The following is a 20,652-nucleotide window of genomic DNA, read 5'->3' as shown; positions in this document are numbered from 1 at the left end:
CAACAAACCCAAAACAATTAAGAAAATGGTAATAGGAACATAAATATCGATAACTACCTTAAATGTAAATGGACTGAATGCTCCAACCAAAAGACATAGACTGGCTGAATGGATACAAAAACAAGACCCGTATATATGCTGTCTACAAGAGATCCACTTAAGACCTACGGACACATACAGACTGAAAATGAGGGGATGGAAAAAGATAGCCGATGCAAGTGTAAATCAAAAGAAAGCTGGAGTAGCAATTCTCATATCAGACAAAATAGACTTTAAAATAAAGACTATTACAAGAAACAAAGAAGGACACTACGTAATGGTCAAGGAATCAATCCAAGAAGAAGATATAACAATTGTAAATATTTATGCACCCAATATAGGAGCACCTCAATAGAGAAGGCAAATGCCAACAGCCATAAAAGGGGAAATCGACAGCAACACAATCATAGTAGGGGACTCTCACACCCCATTTTCACGATTGGACAGATTATCCAAAATGAAAATAAATAAGGAAACAACAGCTTTAAATGATACATTAAAGCAGAGGGACTTAATTGATATTTATACGACATTCCATCCAAAAACAATAGAATACACTTTCCTCTCGAGTGCTCATCAAACATTCTCCAGGATACATCATAACTTGGGTCATATATCAAGCCTCGGTAAATTTAAAAAAACTGAAATCATACCCAGAATCTTTTCCAAGCACAACGCTATGAGACTAGATATCAATAACAGGAAAAAAATCTCTAAAAAATACAAACACACGGAGGCTAAACAATAAACTACTAAATAACCAAGATCACTGAAGTAAACAATGAGGAAATCAAAAAATACCAAGAAAAAAATGAAAATGAAAACACGACGACCCAAAACCTATAGGATGCAGCAAAAGCAGTCCTAAGAGGGAAGGTTATAGCAACACAATCTTACCTCAAGAAAAAAGAAACATCTCAAATAAACAACCTAACCTTACATCTAAGGCAATCAGAGAAAGAAGAACAAACATCCCCAAAGTTAGCAGAAGGAAAGAAATCATAAACACCAGTAAAGAATATACAAAAAATACAAAGGATCATGAGAGATTACTACAAGCAACTATATGCCAATAAAATGGACAACGTGGAAGAAATGGACTCATTCTTAGAAAAGCACAACCTTCCGATACTGAACCAGGAAGACACAGAAAATATAAACAGACCAATAACAAGCACTGAAATTGAAACTGTGATTAAAAATCTTCCAACAAACAAAAGCCAAGGAACAGATGGATTCACAGGCGAATACTATCAAACATTTAAAGAAGGGGTAACACCTATCCTTCTCAAACTCTTCCAAAATATAGCAGAGGGAGAAACACTTCCAAACTCATTCTACGAGGCCACCATCACCCTGATATCAAAACCAAAGATGTCACAAAGAAAGAAAACTACAGGCCAATATCACTGATGAAGATATATGCAAAAATCCTCAACAAAATACTAGCAAACAGAATCCAACAACACATTGAAAGGATCATACACCATGATCAAGTGGGGTTTAACCCCAGAATGCAAGGATTCTTCAATATACACAAATAAAGTGATACCCCATATTAACAAATTGAAGGAGAAAAACCATATGTTCATCTCAATAGATGCAGAAAAAGCTTTTGACAAAATTCAACACCAATTAATGATAAAAACCCTCCAGAAAGTAGGCATAGAGGGAACTTACCTTAACATAATAAAGGCCATATATGATAAACCCACAGCCAACATCATTCTCAATGGTAAAAAACTGAAGCCATTTCCTCTAAGATCAGGAACAAGACAAGGTTGTCCACTCTCACTACTATTATTCAACATAGTTTTGGAAGTTTTTGCCACAGCCAGCAGAGAAGAAAAATAAATAAAAGAAATCTAAATTGGAAAAGAAAAACTAAAGCTGTCACTGTTTGCAGATGACATGATTCTATACATAGAGAATCCTAAAGAGGCTACTAGAAAACTACTAGAGCTAATCAATGAATTTGGTAAAGTAGCAGGACACAAAATTAATGCATAGAAATCTCTTGTATTCCTATACACTAATGATGAAAAATCTGAGAGAAATTAAGGAAACACTTCCATTAACCATTGCAACAAACAGAATAAAATACCTAGGAATAAACTTACCTAAGGAGACAAAAGACCTGTATGCAAAACACAATAAGACACTGATGAAAGAAATTAAAGATACAAAGAGATGGAGAGATATACCATGTTCTTGGATTGGAAGAATCAACATTGTGAAAATGACTATACTTCCCAAAGTGATCTACAGATTCAATGCAATCCCTATCAAACTACCAATGGCATTTTTCACAGAACTAGAACAAAAGAATTGCACCATTTGTATGGAGACACAAAACACCCCAAGTAGACAAAGCAATCTTGAGAAAGAAAAATGGAGCTGGAGGAATCTGGCTCCCAGACTTCAGACTATACTACAAAGCTACAGTAATCAAGACAGTATGGTACTGGCACAAAAACAGAAATATAGATCAATGGAACAGGATAGAAAGCCCAGAGATAAACCCACGCACATATTGTCACCTTATTTTTGATAAAGGAGGCAAGAATATACAATGGAGAAAAGACAGCCTGTTCAATAAGTGGTGCTGGGAAAACTGGACAGCTACATGTAAAAGAAGGAAATTAGAAAACTCCCTAACACCAGGAATAAAAATAAACTCAATATGGATTAAAGACGTAAATATAAGGCCAGACACTGTAAACCTCTTAGAGGAAAACATAGGTAGAACACTCTACGACATAAATTACAGCAAGATCCGTTTTGACCCACCTCCTAGAGAAATGGAAATTTAAAAAAATAAAATAAATAATTGGGACCTAATGAAACTTAAAAGCTTTTGCACAGCAAAGGAAACCATAAACCAGACGAAAAGACCACCCTCAGAATTGGAGAAAATATTTACAAATGAAGCAACTGACAAAGGATTAATCTTCAAAATACAAGCAGCTCATGCAGCTCAGTATCAAAAAAACAAACAACCGTATCCAAAAATGGGCAGAAGACCTAAACTGACATTTCTCCAAAGAAGATATACAGATTGCCAACAAACACACGAAAGGATTCTCAATATCACTAACCATTAGAGAAATGCAAATCAAAACCAGAATTAGGTATCACCTCACACCTGTCAGAATGGCCATCATCAAAATATCTACAAACAATAAATGCTGGAGAGGGTGTGGAGAAAAGGGAACCCTCATGCACGTTGGTGGGAATGTAAATTGATACAGCCACTATAGAGAACAGTAAGCAGGTTCCTTAAAAAACTAAAAATAGAGCTACCATACGACCAGCGATCACACTACTGGGCATATACCCTGAGAAAACCATCATTCAAAAAGAGTCATGTACCACAATGTTCATTGCAGCTCTATTTACAGTAGCCAGGACACGGAAGCAACCTAAGTGTCCATCAACAGACGAATGGATAAAGAAGATGTGGCATATATATACAATAGAATATTACTCAGCCATAAAAAGAAACGAAATTGAGTTATTTGTAGTGAGGTGGATGGACCTAGAGTCTCTCATACAGAGTGAAGTAAGTCAGAAAGAGAAAAACAAATACGGTATGCTAACACATATATATGGAATCTAAAAAAATCAATCGTTCTGAAGAACCTAGGTCAGGACAGGAATAAAGATGCAGACGTAGAGCACGGACTTGAGGACATGGGGAGGGGGAAGGGTAAGCTGGGCCGAAGTGAGAGAGTGGCATGGACTTATATGTAATATCAAATGTAAAACAGATAGCTAGTGGGAAGCAGCCACATATCAAAGGTAGATCAGCTCAGTGCTTTGTGACCACCTACAGGGGTGGGATAGGGAGGGTAGGAGGGAGACGCAAGAGGGAGGAGATATGGGGATATATGTATATGTATAGCTGATTCACTTTGTTATAAAGCAGAAACTAACACATCATTGTAAACAATTATACTCCAATAAAGATGTTAAAAAAAAATGAGCACAGGGTAGATAGAGTTTTTATGACTTGTCAGGATTGAAATGCTTTAGCTGTACTCTGAGAGAACACTTGTATGAGCCCTGCATACTGTACGTATGGCTTTCAGGAGAGTTATTTGTAGATCATCTCAATGAACTTTTTAAGCATCTGCATGAAAATCACAATTAAAGCAAGGAAAATGCTGATAAAAAACACATCAACATTCCTTTAGCTTCAAGGAAATGTCGTGATATCTAGTCATTAACTGTGCAATCTGCCCTCAAACTTTCTTCTGCCTTAGTACGCTAAAGAGAAAAAGGTCTTCTGAGAACAATGTTTTTTTAATTCTTCATGCTTTGCTGCTCTACTGTGAAGTCCTAATTCCTGTGAATCCAAACACTCATTAACTCTCAAGAACTGCTATTAGCTATCTGAAGTCAAATGAATGTAAAGGGGAAAAAAGGGGCAAAGTTTAATTTCAAACAAATAAAAGGGTTTTTGTTATATTGTTAAGGCTGTGTGTATTGGGTTTCTATTTGCTTGTTTGGCTATCGATAGAACAAATAGAGGTTAACTGTTTTGTTTTTTTTTGCGGTACGCGGGCCTCTCACTGTTGTGGCGTCTCCCGTTGCGGAGCACAGGCTCCGGACGCGCAGGCTCAGCGGCCATGGCTCAGGGGCCCAGCCACTCCGCGGCATGTGGGATCTTCCCGGACCGGGGCACGAACCCGTGTTCCCTGAATCAGCAGGCGGACTCTCAACCACTGCGCCACCAGGGAAGCCCGATTAACTTTTTCAAAGTAATCACAATTTTATTTTCCAATCAAATACTGCATTAATATCAGTCTTCATTATTTCCATTTTTTTCTGATTTTTCTAAATCTTAAATTATCTTGTTTCTATAACATACTGTTGCTTTTGTTTTAGAAAGACAGAGGGAGGAAGGAAGGAAGCTGGAGTTCATTGACATTTTCTAGTTTGAATTCTTCATGTCTTTTCAATTTGAAGAACTCAAGGTAATGTGGTATCTCCCATTTTAACTTCATTTTTAATAACGGTCCAAGTGTTCTAGCTGTATGTACTATCGTCTATATCAAAAAAGAGTACGCCCCTGTAATACTTACTTCACTTTCTTTATTCTTTCTATAGGGAACATTTAAGATGACCTTCAGTTGTTCTCTATCTCACTGATAAAATTACTTTTGCACAAAAGCAACTTTCAAAAAGTATGGCCTCATCATAACAGATTAACATGATTCTGTAGGCTCCTTTTAAATCACATGACATTTACATCAGTCTTCATTTACAAGATCACGTAAAGGTTACCTTGTACCCTCATTTTTGTCTTTGTCCAAAACAGAATAGAATACAATTTTCCTATTTATAAGTTGATAGAAAACCTGACTTAATCCCATTACTACACTGTAATCTGCCACATATGTGGCAAAAAGTAAAAGCCCGTAATATAGAAAAATCTTATTAGGCTATAAAAGTGGGGGAATGTAAAAATTCAGCCAACATCTTAGTAAAAGTACTATAGGAAAAACTATTCTAATTGACTGCTATTCTAAATTTTTGTCACAAGACAGAATTGCCAGCAGGTGTGTGTGTGTGTGTGTGTGTGTGTGTGTGTGTGTGTGTGTGTGTGTGTGTGTGTGTGTGTGTGTGTGTGTGTTTATGTTATAGTTGCTGATTTAAACATTTATAACATCTACTCAAAAATTAAAATTCATTTCTAGATTTCTTCTTCAATAGTACTAGAAACTGATGAACATATATGCATTGGGTAAATTAAATAATATTAATTTCATATTACTATTTTACAATATAAATTAAAAGCCAATATTATGAAAACTTTGTGATTGCTGAAGCACATTTTGTGAAAAATGTAACTGCACCCAATTTAGAGAATTTCAGGTTTGAAATGGTAATGCAAAGCAAAACAGAAAAGAAAAAAATGTAGTTCTTAAAGAATGTTTACCATACATTTTACCTGATTTTTCCAAACACACTGGAGTCAATTCTACATGCTTCTGTAGAAACATATGCACTTACCCACCACCACTGCCCCCCAATCATCACCACTAGGGAAGAAATGCTAATCTGAACTGAAAGATTCTAGGCCACTGATTGAACAATGTGACTGAGTGGACAGAGCCACTGTGAGTGTGAAAGTCACCACACACTTACTCTTTTTATGTGGCTGCAGTAATTGAAGAGTTAGGTTTAAATTTCACAGGTCTCTTAAATCTCAAATTGATCAAAGGGTGATGCATTAACCTTAGTCCCTGAACTAAAACACAGTATTCCAACTTATTTTACCAGGGATTTCTGTAATGGGGCTTAGAAGATAAGCTCAGCTAATATAGTGGCATTTCATGTTCCTTTGCCAGTATTTCCTGTATAATTATTAAATTATGCTATAGGAGAGGTGAGTGTGTTTTGGAACAAGGCTTGATACTCATGGTTCCACCTGCCAAATGCTTCTCAGCCTTTTTCATGCTGCAGACACAAAGAAAATTACAAATATAATATTTATATAATTATATAAATACTTAATAAACATATAAATATTATATAATGCTTGTATATTATGATGTTATATTATATTACATTATACATATTATATTCCCTGAGGGAAATTAGAGGAATAAGAGTGCCTGTATTGAGTTTGGTGAGTAAAAAGAAAAATTATATTGCCTAAATATTACATAAAGGTAAAAAGTATATATACAAAGCATTGAGGAAAAGAACAGTATTGAATTTTGTACAAATATTGTATACTATTCCTCACTGGAACTTCAAGGGCTGGATGTCACTCACTGTACTTGCCAGCTGCAGAGATAATATTATAAATAAAGCACTTTCCAACATTTTCATAAGAAAATTAGGTTGCTTGTGTAAAAATCACTTTTCTATCAGGTTTTATGCTTTAGATGACTATACACAATTCCTAACCAAGATGTTTTCACCATAATCTCCTCAAAAATCTTGGTAGTTTCCACTGATGTGAATTTTCTTTCAAACAAGCAGATGATCAGAAATATTAAAACATGTCTTTTACAACCATTCAAATTTTACAACCATTGACATTGTCACTAAGAGTAATTGTAAACTTCCTGTGATAATGCAAAAATATTTCAAATCCAATCAGAAATTTAAAGTCAAACGTTCTGAGATAGTGATGAGGCTCTAATGTAGAACAGGCATGCATTGTTCAACAACAGATCAGGATATCAGTGGGTGCAAACATCAGCCACTATGAGTGGATGCAGAGACTAAGTATATGAGAAGACACACTTGGGCCACTGCCTGAGGCTGCGCCTCCCAGGAGCCCCTGCCCAGCCACCCGCAGCCCTCTTTTCCCACCGCTGGCCGCACCTTGGGCTGAGATCTGAGCTCCTTGGGCACCTGGACCACGAACTCCTCTGGCAGCTCCACGGGGCCCTTGTCCACGATGAGCAGTGGCGCGCTCCGCAGCTGGCTGCTGAAGGAGATGTCTGGGAGGTAGAGCGCCTCCTGGGCTGCGCTCAGCATGTCGCAGTGGAGCAGCAAGGGCTGGATGTCGCTCACTGTGCTTGCCACCTGCGGGGACCGCAGGGCGCACCATCAGACTCCGCTCAGCTCAGGCCGGCCTCAGAGGAGCCCTGCTAGGGGCTATTCCCAGGCTGCTCTCTGCTGCAGGCCATAGGCCCAGGACTCCACCACCCCAGGCCCCACAGACAACCCTGGAGCTGAGGACATCGTATCTCCTAGTCGCTAGTGTGATACTGACTGTATAACTCTGCCCTAGTTAATCACAATCTTAAGTAAGCAAAAAACCTCATCCTAATTCCTAACAATAATTTAAAAATTAAATATAATTATTGAAAGCAGAGAGAGCTACCTGAAAAAATATAAAGATTATTTATATTTGTTAAAGATTCACAGCATTCTGTTATAATTTATGGGCACTAATATCTGTGTCAATAAAAATACTGGTTATTGAACTAAATATTTACACATGAAAAGCTTGATAAAGTAATGGGTGAAGAAAGTTTCAGAGAGGTTTTCTTTTTATTAGTTTCGTTTGCTGTACTGTTACACTTACATGGATTGTTTTATATTTATTTATATGTTTCAGGTCACTTAACCTTTTTGGAAAGACGCTATATTAAGGTCTGTGATAGACATTAGGGTGAAAAGGATATACATACATTTTTGCCATTTACATACACAGTGATTTTACTGACAAATGGTACATATTACATAAATGAATAAATATGGAAGACCAAGACAATAATGAAAAAATAAAATTGCACAAACATGACTATTTTTTAATATTCACAAAACAGTCATACATTATACGATATGAAAAACAGAACAATATAAGTACAGGATTTTGTTTTTTTGGTGAATTGGTACAGATACATATTCCTCTACACTAATTGCAACTAGTGTAATAAATAGGAGTGATAATGAAAATGTTCCTATTAACAGAAAGAAAAAGACTTTACAAGGAAGAAGATTTTGCTTTACATAATTATTTTTAACATTATAACATGCATATTAAAAACATGATAATAATGCTATAGGGCTACCATTCAATAGTCAGGAGAGAAACTAAGAAATTCGATAAAGCAAGAGAATTTTAGATCATATTTCTAACACGGGAAGTTTATAAAGTACCGCTACAATTTCTTGATATATAAAATATTTGCAAATTAAGAGTGAAAAACATGTTCTCCTCCAAATCACAACAAATGATACAGCTCTTATAGAAAACAAAAATTATATTAAGAAATCTGTCAAACAATCCATCTACAATGAAAAAGTTTAGAATATAACTTTAAGGCATCACCCTTAAACAACATTTTTACTTAAACTCATTATAAAGTGTACTAAAATATCTAGGCAAGAGGTAGTCTGAGTGCTATTTTGATAGTTCATGTGAATGAAAAGGTGTCAAAGAAGGAAACAAGTTTTAAGACCAAAAAAACTGTGAAAATTAAAATCTCTAAATAATTACCTCCAGTGGCATCTTTTCTGATCTTTTAACTTCCAAAATATCATTCTCTTTGCTATCCAAAATGACAATGTGACTAATTTTTTATTATTTTTACATGAATATATACAGGTATGTTTTTGCTAACACCTTTTTTACTGCTCTATGGAAGGAAATTAGGAAAAGATTATAAAGCTATTATTTATCTTGCAAGCTTCAGTTATAATAAAGTTGAAAGATTTCACCCTCAGCCAAATTAACATATAAGGACATTCGGAGTGATGGAACATGCATTTACTTGTTCATTCATTCAACAAATATGCTTTGATTTCCCATTATATGCCAGGTCCTTTTCTAGGTGCCCGAGATTTTGGTGAACAAAACAGATAACATACCTACTTTAATGAATCACCCATTCTTGTGTGGGAGATGGAGAATAATGCAAATACATAAATAATTTTAATACAATATAGATATGAGTAAACCATAGAAAGTTTAAGTAGGGTAATATGTAAAGGCTACTCTGTTTAGGTTTTTATGGAAGACATATCTATGGGAGTAAAATTTAAACTGAGATATCAAAATATTGGTAGTTGCTAGTCATACAAAAATCAGGAGTAAAGAGCATTGCAGTCTGCTGCAAAGGCCTCAGGCTGGAACCACCTTGGTCTGATCAAGAAATTGCACAATGGCCAATGAAGCTGTATATAGTGGACTGGGAGAAGAGTAATCTGGAATGAGATCAGAAAGGTAAGCAACAGCCAGATCATGGGCTTTGTAAACCTGGGTAAGGCTTTTAGTTTGGGGACAATCAACCATCTGTTTAGGATACTGAATAAAGCTCCTGGGAAAAAAAGACTAGGGCAGGATAGGGAAAAAGACATAGGAATAATGACCTCTACTGAATTAGAGATTATTTCAGGAAAGGTCAATTGCTAGAGTAGGCAGAGAATTATAATTGATTTAAAATGTATAGAGTGGAATCACCATCAGTTGAAAAATGTAATAGTGCCTGCATTAAATGAAAGAATCTCAGCTTAAACAAGAAATAGACAAAAATGTTTGAACTATAACCAGAAAGCAAAGTCTAGGGACCTAGAAAGAATAGATCTGGATCAAAGAACAAAATAATTCCATGTGGTAAGACTGAGGAAAATAAAAATACCAGGAAGTTAAGTAGACTTTTAATCATAAGTTAAAGGAGATTAGACTCCAAGGTGTTCCATGAAGCTGGATTATCTTATATGTCTATAGATCAGCCTCTCCTTTAAACTGACCATCTCTTTTAAAGGAAACCAGAGTCACAGACCACTGGAAGCAAAAGTGGAGAGGACATTACACTGCCCACATGGAGAAGGGTTGTTAGAACAGAGCCAAAATCTTAATTTTTGTTTTAAAAAATATTGTATATGTTATACTTAAGGTATTATATAAATTCTGGGGAAATACTTACTCAAGTATAAATATAAATCTAATTTTTCTTCCTGAAGCTATTATAAAAATAAATCTTCAAGATAAACATCACTGTTGTAAGTCTGGTATTCCATTAAAAGCACTGAATCTCAAGTCTGGAAAGAATTATTCAACTCACACAATAGATAACCCTTAGAGAATCCCTGCTAAAAATCTCCAAGTTTCACACAAGGAGACAGTGATCACAAACTCACTCTGTTCTTGGGCCACCCAATCCCATTTGAAGCAGCAGGTTCTTCCTCATGTTGAAAAAGGTGTGATATCTATACTCTGGCTTCTCCATCCACTTGTCTAAATTTGATACAAATGGGCTATGTGCAAAACATATCAAGCTACTCCTAGAAGGCATTTGTCTTCAGATATCTGAAGATAGCCTTCACATCCTGAATGTCTCTTTTCTTCTCCAGATTCATAAGGGAAAGGTTTTTTTCAAATTAACTATGAAAAAATACCCCACAATGTTGTAACATTATCTGTACTTGGAAGGTATCCCTCTTATGCTCCACACCCATCTCTACTTGAGATCACATTTTCAAACTTTGTTGTATGTAATTTTAGGATGTCTCAAAGGTAATTTTGGTTCCAGGGCAGGAAGTAACGATGAGGCCAATACATCTTGTTCTTCTTCCTTTCTATCCTTCTTCAAAGAGAGAAAAACTTCATTCTTAACTTCTTTAAAAATTACATATCTGATTCAGATTTCATTTTTTTAAAAGAGGGACACACTAATTTTTTTAAAATGTGAGTTGCTTTTATCATTAATAATATTAAAAGTTCATCATAAGTAATGTAAATTATTGCCATACTTAAATTGTCCACATAATTAATTCATATTCAGATATTTTTACTATTTAAACACTTTGATTCTGCTTTCCTAGTGGGCAAGAATGAAATATAAACATTAATATTTCACAACCTACTGAAATGATCAAAATATTTCCACTATGTTTAAGTGTAGTCTCCAAACATCAAAGGCCATCAGAGTATCAAAGTTCCTGAATATTGGCTGTGGGTAAATATGAGGCAAGAAGAAAAGGAAAAATAATGAGCATGTAAGAGGTAAAGTATTCATGATGGTGGTACCAGAGTTTTCATATTATCTGTGGAGCTTATAATTGAAATAAATATTAAAATATCAGATTTCAATAATATATGCCTTCAGAGATCAAAACTGATTTATAATTCATAAAAATACTAAATAAGCATAGTTTCTAACCAATTTCAACTGCTTCTATTTTCTTGTTCACCTTAGGTGAGTAGCGATGTAATTCAATTATTCAGCTTCTTCCTCCAAACATCTATTGATCATAATAGTGAGCCTGGAATCTAGACATAGCAATGGGCTGCAGTACTAAGATATTTCTAAGGAGAGAGAAATGCTTACAACAAGACCTCATCAGAGTGTTATTTATCAGAGTTACATGTGATTTAACATTCATATTCACGAGTCATTCGTCTTTGTGTTTTGGGGTAATAGTTTACCATATCTTTTTAATAATTAGCTAATTATGAGCCTTACAGGGTTTAACTGTACTGTAATATATGTACTGTAATTATAGCTATGATCCTAACCTACATATTCAATTCTGCCTTTCACTATTCTCTCTTGAATACAAAACTTATTCTCTATATGTACCTGCCAAATCCTTTGTTCAAATTATCCTTCTTAACAGGAAATTCTTTCCCCTACTGCTCAGGCTTTCCAAATGACATTCCCGGTATCATGCTTCCCATGATTATTCTAAACTATTCACTATGTATATAATCAGCACCAAATTTCACACTATTTCCCTTCTGTTCTCTACTAAAATCTAAAATTTTATATCTACTTTTAAATTAAAATTTAAATCTTCTAAACATTTAAAATCTTGATTTCTTTTTTATTTCCAAGGTTTAAGCAAATACAATACTGCTTTCCTTAAATCAAACTTTACAAACTTTACTTCTTTTGTTTTCTTCTTTTGTTTCTAGCTCGTTCTCCTATATGCTGATTTGGTTGGTTTATTTCTAATTTAAATCACAGGTCTACAAAATAAGGCAATTCTCAGTAGGTTATTAAAATGCCTTTGGAAGAAGTCTCCATGAGCTGGTTAAGGAATTTTGATTTGAGTTTCTCTTCTAACAACTATTTGAAATGTCACTGCATCATTAGATTGATGGTTCCAAGTATATTTGTTCATCTTAAAATTACTGAGCCTACTACCCATGATTCAAGGGATTGTTGTGAGTATTCGCTGAGCTATTGTGTGCAAAAGTGTTCAGCTAACCGCAAAGTGCTACATAAATGCTAGAAATTATATTCAAATACTTATAACAACAAATGATTGATACAGAATATCTAATCCAATTCAGTCCCATATCTATATCTATTTATGTATAGAGAGAGGGAGGAAGGGGTGGGAGGAAGCAGGAGGGAAAAGAGAGAGAAAGGGAGACAGACTACTGCTTTCATTTCTTTTCTTCTAAGTAAAGGTCATTTTCCAATTCTGCTTCCTTTTGCATACCTGAAAGGCTCTACCTTTCTCCCAGCACCTTCATTTTGGCCATATAAATAAATTACTACTCTCCTGATTTCTCCCTAGAAGTGCATGTGAACAGCTGCAAAATTCCTTTCTAGGCTGGGTAGTAATCTCTAACAACCGTCATAAAAGTTCCAATTCAAGCACCTGACTAAGGATGCCACCAAGTAGAAATTACATCATGGAAGTTCTAACACAGAGAAAAATCTGACTTAATTCTGGGTCTTACAAGAAAATGGCTCTGAAGTGATGAATTGTCTACCTATGTATGATGAAGCAACCTTCATAGTATACGCGAATATTATTCAATTTAACTCAACAGACTCCTTCTCTGGGCTGAACTGTTTTAGGAAGTGTTGGTATGTCCCGTGTGGGCAAGCAATTTTCCCTTCAGACTGGGTTCCTCGCTCTCCTTTTCTACAACATAGCTGTTTCAGTAAAAGAAAATATAATATGGCTAAACTTTCACCAGAAGACTGAACAGTCAAGTTATGAAAGCTATATAAGACATCCTGAGACTAGTGGAAGAAGCAAACACTTGTTATGAATAAAGCTAAAGGGAAACTTAATTCCTAGTGTTAAAAAACAAAAGAAACAACATTAAAAGATTATTTTTATTTTTATTTATTTATTTTGCGGTACGCGGGCCTTTCACTGTTGTGGCCTCTCCCATTGCGGAGCACAGGCTCCGGACGCACAGGCTCAGCAGCCATGGCTCACGGGCCCAGCCGCTCCGCGGCATGTGGGATCCTCCCAGACCGGGGCACGAACCCGTGTCCCCTGCATCGGCAGGCCGACTCTCAACCACTGTGCCACCAGGGAAGCCCTAAAAGATTTTTTTTAATTGTCTTTCATGTATGGCATCTTCCATGTTTTAAACATAGAAGAAAAATTGTGGCTTATTCATTGTAATGGTTGCCTAGATTGCAATATTGTAATGTAAATATCTCAAACATTTCTTAAAATGAGTAAGCAGAGTAAGATTTTTGCTATTGATGTAAATTTGTAAAAAAAAAAAATCAGTTTCTGACAAAAAGACATTATTTTCGTTCGAATTAAATAAAATGCCTATTACATATCTTGTTCCTCAGAAGAGTGATAACTAATAGCTTTTTTTTTTCAAACTAAAAACACCTGCCTCTTTGTAAACATAATGCAAACAGATTTCAATTCATAATAACAAAAGAAAAATTCTGGAATTTATTCTTTGGAAAATACGGATTTTCTTTTAACTTCCCTCCCTCTACTCCCCTCTTAAAGGATATTAAAATTTTAATGGTATAGAAAATGTGCTTTCAGAATGTTGTAAATAATTTCTTTAAAAATCTTTATAACTGTAGTAATGGGGCACTTTTCTTAATCACGTTGCCAATTGTACTCGACATGTGGGAAAAGAACAGCAAAACCATACATATTTTGACAGAGATCTGTCTCATTAGCGAGTTCTTTCCCCCCATCCTAAGTTAACCATAACTGGCATCTCTGAAAGTAGTTGAGAAAATGAAAACTTTTTATCTACTTTTTTTTGGTAATAAGAGACTTTTACCCCTCCACCCCCTCTTCAATACACATACTAAATGAAGGCCTAAATGCTGGTTCCCAAGAAAGCTGATATGTTAACAGGCTCACAGGTCAAAACGATCGATTATATTATGTTGGTGATATATACACAGAGTGTAATTATTATTGGACACCTACTTTTAAAAATCGGCATAGTGGTTTTTAATCTTTGTGCAGAGCCACGACAACAAGCCTGCCTCTAACAACAGCCTGTAACCCATAAAACATCTGGGCTATCACAGCTCTTCCCACCGGCCTGAGCCATTGTGACTAATATAAAAAGGCATCCTTTTAAGCAAATATGTAGTGTTCCTTGGAGGGAGCATCATACCAGCCTGTTGCTTTGAATTTTATGTATTATCTGTCTTCATTATTAAATCATGTGCCCTTAAAGTTTGCATGGTTTCACCAACTTCACTATCAAAAGGAATTTTTTTGAAAAGGATCATTGCTAAATAGTCACCACGATGTTGATTTGTAACAAGCGCTACAGAAAAGAATAGTCGTAATCTAATTCAGGTAGTGTCTATGATCACTACTCTCCTAGTATCTCTAACAGCCTGGAGAGAAGTAAAGTGTGAAAGCTGTTTTTTCTTTTATAAATATAGAGGGTTTTTTTCCTCTACATGGTCTAATCATATCTGGATATATTTTCCTCATGTCATCTGTTATTTCTTAATGCAACAACAAAATTAATCGGTTTTGAAGTCATCTGAGTCCAAGAAAAAATGAATCGTAAAATGCTATTTTAATTTTGCATATTATTTTATCTTTGTATTTAATAAGCAATGATTTCTCTAATTTAGCTCAATGCATTTATCCCCTTTAACTTCACATTAAACTAATAATATCAAAGTAAGGGTACATCGGTCACTCGTTATTCAATTCCTTCAAACCTGGGAAGAATAGTGAAGACAGGAAATTTGATTGGGCTTATAGTCTAATTAAAAGCAACAGGCTTAACTATGAATAGCTTTTCAACACTCTAACTTTTTTATTTTTTGCTGATCTAAGCTTAAGATGTTCATTAGTAACTCATTAAAGACTTAGTTACAGTCCAGTGGGTAAGTCCTGAATATAATGATGGAATGTGTGTACAAATGTGTAGGCTCATAATTAGAGAAACTGTCACATTTGGGGATTAAGAATATACAATGCAGTCTTTGAAAACCACTATGGAAAGTAAGTGACCCAAGATGGTGTTGTATTTTAAATTTTGCTTACTATCCAGGTCATTTGGTTTTTAGTTCTAATTCCTAAAGGTATGTTTTAATGACCACATTTTCACAGGATTAAATGTGTGAGGCTTTGGGCCTTTCTATACATTATTTTACTTAATCCTCATACTATAACAAGTAGGCCTAATTACCCCTTTAATAAATAAAGAAACTGTGATTCAAATTGGTTAAGGTCATGTTTCTTGGAAGTAATAGAATTGGAATTAGACTCTAAGGCTTGAAATCCTTCTACTTCATTCAATAGAACCATGCAAATTAGGATTCTAAAGCAGTTTAGATTGAATAATACTCTAAATTTCAGTTTCTGGGCTTCGTTTAAGTATTACTTTCTAAATACTGACATCTTCCTTTATTCAGGGTTCCTTGAAACTGTAGAAGCTGTTCACAGTATTAACATTTATAAATCATTATCTTTATTTAGTTTTCTCCTAATCTTTTCTCCCCAAATCGTACTATTTCAGATATGCCCAATGGGCTGAAATAGTGCAAGTTTACTAGGATCCTTTCCATATAGAACCTCAGGTCCTTTTCCATTTCTCATCTTTTTCTGTTTGTTTGTTTAAAGATGTGATATGAGTGAGTCCAGAGGACACTAATTAAAATATGTAGATTTGATAGAGAGACACAACAAATTGCCTAAATTTCTTGAGATGAATTAAAAGAGGTATTGAGTTGTTTGTAGAACATATCAGAGAAAACGAGTCTATGGAAATAAAATACTCAATATTTATAATATAACTTGAGCAATGATACAAAAAAAATGTAAAAAAGGGGGATTTCCAGAATCTGGAAGGACAAGAATTCAGACTAGAACAAAAACAGAAACATTTCTGGCCACTACAATTAAAGTTTAATGTTCTTTACTATTTTCTTAAGGAGGAGTAATTGGAAACTAAATAGAAGAACCCAATGAATTACCTTGCTGTTTTGTGTATAATTCACCACTATACAGTTCACATCTCAGAATAAAGTTTCAATCATTGTCAATTACTAGTTTTTGCCATCATAAAAAGAAAGCAGATTAATGAACTATTTTTAGGAATCAAATATGTAAGCAAAAGAGGAGATGGAGTGGGGCTAGACAAGCGATATATGATTTCAAAGTGAATTTAAAATAGATGAGATTTAAGTGGCTAAATCCAGGCAAAAAGCCTCTTTTAAAAAATGCAGTCTAAAGCATTCTTAAATCTAAATGTATTATAACTTTGATATCCTGTGGTATTTTCTAAAAACGATATTTAAGAAAGCTTACAAATCAACAATAAAAATTGAGAAATGATTAAATAATATTTCTTCAAGTAAGTAATACAAATGGCCAATGAGTACATGAAAAGAAGCTCAACATTATTCATTAAAGAAATACAAATCAAGACTGGGAGTTTAGGACTGACGTGTACACACTACTATATTTAAAACAGATAAACACAAAGGACCTACTATATAGCAAAAATAAAAAAAAATTTAATTCAGTTTGTCAAAAAAAAAGAAAAAAACTACAATGAGATACTACTTCATCTTTACTAGAATGGCTAAAAGAAAAAGGACAGACAATAACAAGTGCGAGTGAGAATGCGAGAACCCTCATACTGCCGTTTGGAATGTATAACTGTGCAACTACTCTGGAATATAGTTTAGCAGTTCCTCAAAATGCTAAATATAGTTATCATGACTCAGCAATCCAATTCCTAGGTGTATACCCAAGAAGTGAAAACATGTCCACACAAAAACTTGTACATGAGTTTTCATAACAGCAACACACAAATTAGCCAAAAAGTAGGAATAATCTAAATTTCCATCAACTAATAAATATAATGTGGTATATTCATACAATAGATTGTTATTTGGAAACAAAAAGAGAATTAACTACTGATACATGCTATGATATAAATAAATTTTAAAATTATTATGTTAAATGAAAGAAGCAAGTTGCAAAAGATAAAAAATTGTATGATTCCATGTATACAAAATGTCTACAATAGGCAAACCCATAGAGACATTGATTAGTGGTTGCCAGGGACTGGGGAGAAGGGGAAACTGGGTATGACTATTAATGGGTACAGAATTTCTTTTTGGAGGACTGATAACATTCTAAAATTGATTCAGTGATGGGTGCACAACTATGCATACACTAAAATTCACTGAACTAAACACTTTAAGTGGGTAAATTTTATGGTATGTGAAATATAAATCAATAAAGATATTTTTAAATCCCCATTTACACATTAAAAAAGATATTGGTGCATCAGATCTAGTTTTTTTAAAAACCACATGGCATCTTTTATAAATATTTTCTTCTTCCTTTATCACAAGAGGACTATGCTTTTCTGACTCATTTATAGATGTGGCTATGAGGAAGAGTTTTAATTAATGAAAATGGAAGCAAAAGTAAAGTGCACTATTTCCAAGCATATTCATAAAAACCTTCCATTGGAATCTTCCCAATGCTTGTTCTTCCTTCCTGTAGACAGGAATGGCGCAATGAGCCTCAGAAAGATTTTGGAACCCTTGTTCCAAAATCAGACTGGGTCTCTGAATAACTGTGAGAACAAGAAAAGGGCATCTTCCCAGCCCCTACCACACACACACACACACACACACACATCCAACCAGAAACACTTACCTGCCTTGGAATTCTTGGTGAACAAGAAAATATTCTCTAGAATCCATTATTCATTTTGGAATCTACTGTGACTACAGCCGAAGTTTACCCTATCTAATACATTGTTCAAGAATGGAAATTAGGGCTTCCCTGGTGGCACAGTGGTTGGGAGTCCGCCTGCCGATGCGACTCCAGGGGACGCGGGTTCGTGTCCCGGTGGTCCGGGAAGAGCCCACATGCGGCGGAGCGGCTGGGCCCGTGAGCCATGGCCGCTGAGCCTGCACGTCCAGAGCCTGTGCTCTGCAACGGGAAAGGCCACAACAGTGAGAGGCCTGCGTACCGCAAAAAAAAATAAAAATAAAAAAAAGAATTGAAATTAAAGTAGGTAACTCAAATTTCTTTCTCCAGAAATTTCATACTATATAATTGGAAACACACACACACACACACACACACACATACACATACACACACACACTTGATTGGATCCCTATTTGACTACTTCTTGTCTTAGATATTTGATTTTCTGAGGACTCATTCCTATCAAATTACACCACAAACATACAGAGTGCAGTAATGTTTCAGGGATCTCTTTTACAATTGATCAATTTCCCTAATTTTGAGACTTTATCTTAATTACTGTACTTTCATAATATATATATTTATGTTCAATTTATGTCATCCTATTACTCTTTTCATTTCTTATTAACTTTTGTTTAATATTCTATATATATTTTTTAGAATAATTTTGTTGAATTTCTACATAGAAAAGCTCACATCAGTACTCTGAATGCGGTGTGTGAACATATATATGAATTAACTTGAAAATAACTTACAATTTTGCTATTCCTAGTCTTTTCATCTAAGAACATGGTATATTGCATGTCTTCTTTTATAACTCCCAGTAAGTTTCACATTTTTCTTCTCATAGGTTCCATGTAGTTCCTGCTATGATACTTCCTAAGTAATTCAGGCATTTCATTGCTGTTTTGATGGAATCATATATGTATGTTTGAATCATACACCTGAAATCAGTGCTCCCATTAATTCTGGGAAAGTTATTATTTCTTGAATTTTCTGAGTACATCATTATACTCCTACAAATAATAATTATATCTTAATATTTGAATATTTACTCTTCTTATTTATATTTTGTTCATTATTATAGTAGCCAAAATTTGTGGAATTGTTTTAAACAAACTGTCAAGATAACAAGCAAGGCTGTATTGATCATTTACTACCATTCATTTTAGATAGTATTAAGTTATTCATTATCAATTATTAAGTAATTATTAATTAACCTAAAAATGAATCATTCTTTTCTTTTACTTTCCATATCTCGAGATTTTCTTCTAGGGGTACAAAGATGCAGTCAAATTTTATATACAACCGTGTTCCATTTTACTGCTATTTGTAATGGCAATGTATCAATGACCTTCAATGCTGAGCCCTCAACATATGGTTATACAATGGTTCATTCATATGACAGGTTATCATAATTTTTTGAAACTTTAATAAGATGCTAGAAATGTCTGAATTTTAAGGTTAAGTCAAAATTTAAAATATAATTTTTATTTCTAGCATTATTCCAATTTTTTTAAAAATGTGCATACACATAACTGCAAAAAAAATCTAAAAAGCATTAATATTAATTATACCACTGAGTCATGGGATTATTGGATTTTTTCTTTCTGATCTAAATTTGTATGAGGAGAATTACTTTGACAATAAAGTAGGAGACACTGGTAATGACAAACAAAAAAATACATGAGACTATATTCTTGTGCTCTAACAGTAAGCTACAACCTTGACTTCTGGACAGTCAAATCACCACAAACTATAATATGTGTAAATGAAATAAACACTGGAAGCTTATCAAATGTCATTGTGAGAATCTATTTTTGTACAAAGATGTCTATCTATTACTTTTGTAAGTATAACTAGCATATTTCTCTTGCAAATCCTTAGCTAGCCTAGCTTATTTGATCAAATCCTTCATGTATATTTTTTCTGATAGGAATACAATTTTCTTTATTTAAAGAAACTAATTCTGCCATGATGGTAATATAGGGCAAATATAGATTCAAATAAAACAAAAATATAAGTATTAAAATGTAAATAGTTTATTTTTAATTTATCAATTAAAAACATGAAATAGAGAATGAATTAATCCTATGTTTCAATAGGGCCTTATTCTATACTGTAGAACTAAAACAGATCACAATATAATATATAGTGTCTTATTTGCATGACAAATCAATGAGACTCTTTCTTATT

The 20,652-nt window shown here is 34.4% G+C and overlaps 1 protein-coding gene across 10 annotated transcripts in view; it reads right to left on the bottom strand.

The window, feature by feature from the left end:
* ADGRL3 (adhesion G protein-coupled receptor L3) overlaps window positions 1–20,652 on the bottom strand; it is an 860,202-nt gene that overhangs the window by 540,291 nt on the left and 299,259 nt on the right. For 2 of the 10 annotated variants that reach the window (XM_082838921.1, XM_082838922.1), the window contains exon 1: window positions 7,384–7,577. The exons of 7 other annotated variants lie outside the window; for them this stretch is intronic. Coding sequence is in view for 1 of the 3 variants with exons in the window: in XM_082838914.1 (XP_082695040.1) it covers window positions 7,384–7,587 (204 nt within the window). In the remaining 2 variants the exon portion in view is untranslated. Of the gene's footprint in view, window positions 1–7,383; window positions 7,588–20,652 lie in introns of those variants that run through there. One more of the 10 variants, XM_082838914.1, reaches the window with a different exon arrangement.

This window comes from Leucopleurus acutus (assembly GCF_964270905.1).
Source record: "Leucopleurus acutus genome assembly, chromosome: 4".
Classification (NCBI taxonomy): Eukaryota; Metazoa; Chordata; class Mammalia; order Artiodactyla; family Delphinidae; genus Leucopleurus; species Leucopleurus acutus.
Note: the sequence above shows the minus strand (reverse complement) of the source record. Positions and strands in the feature narration are given on the sequence as shown.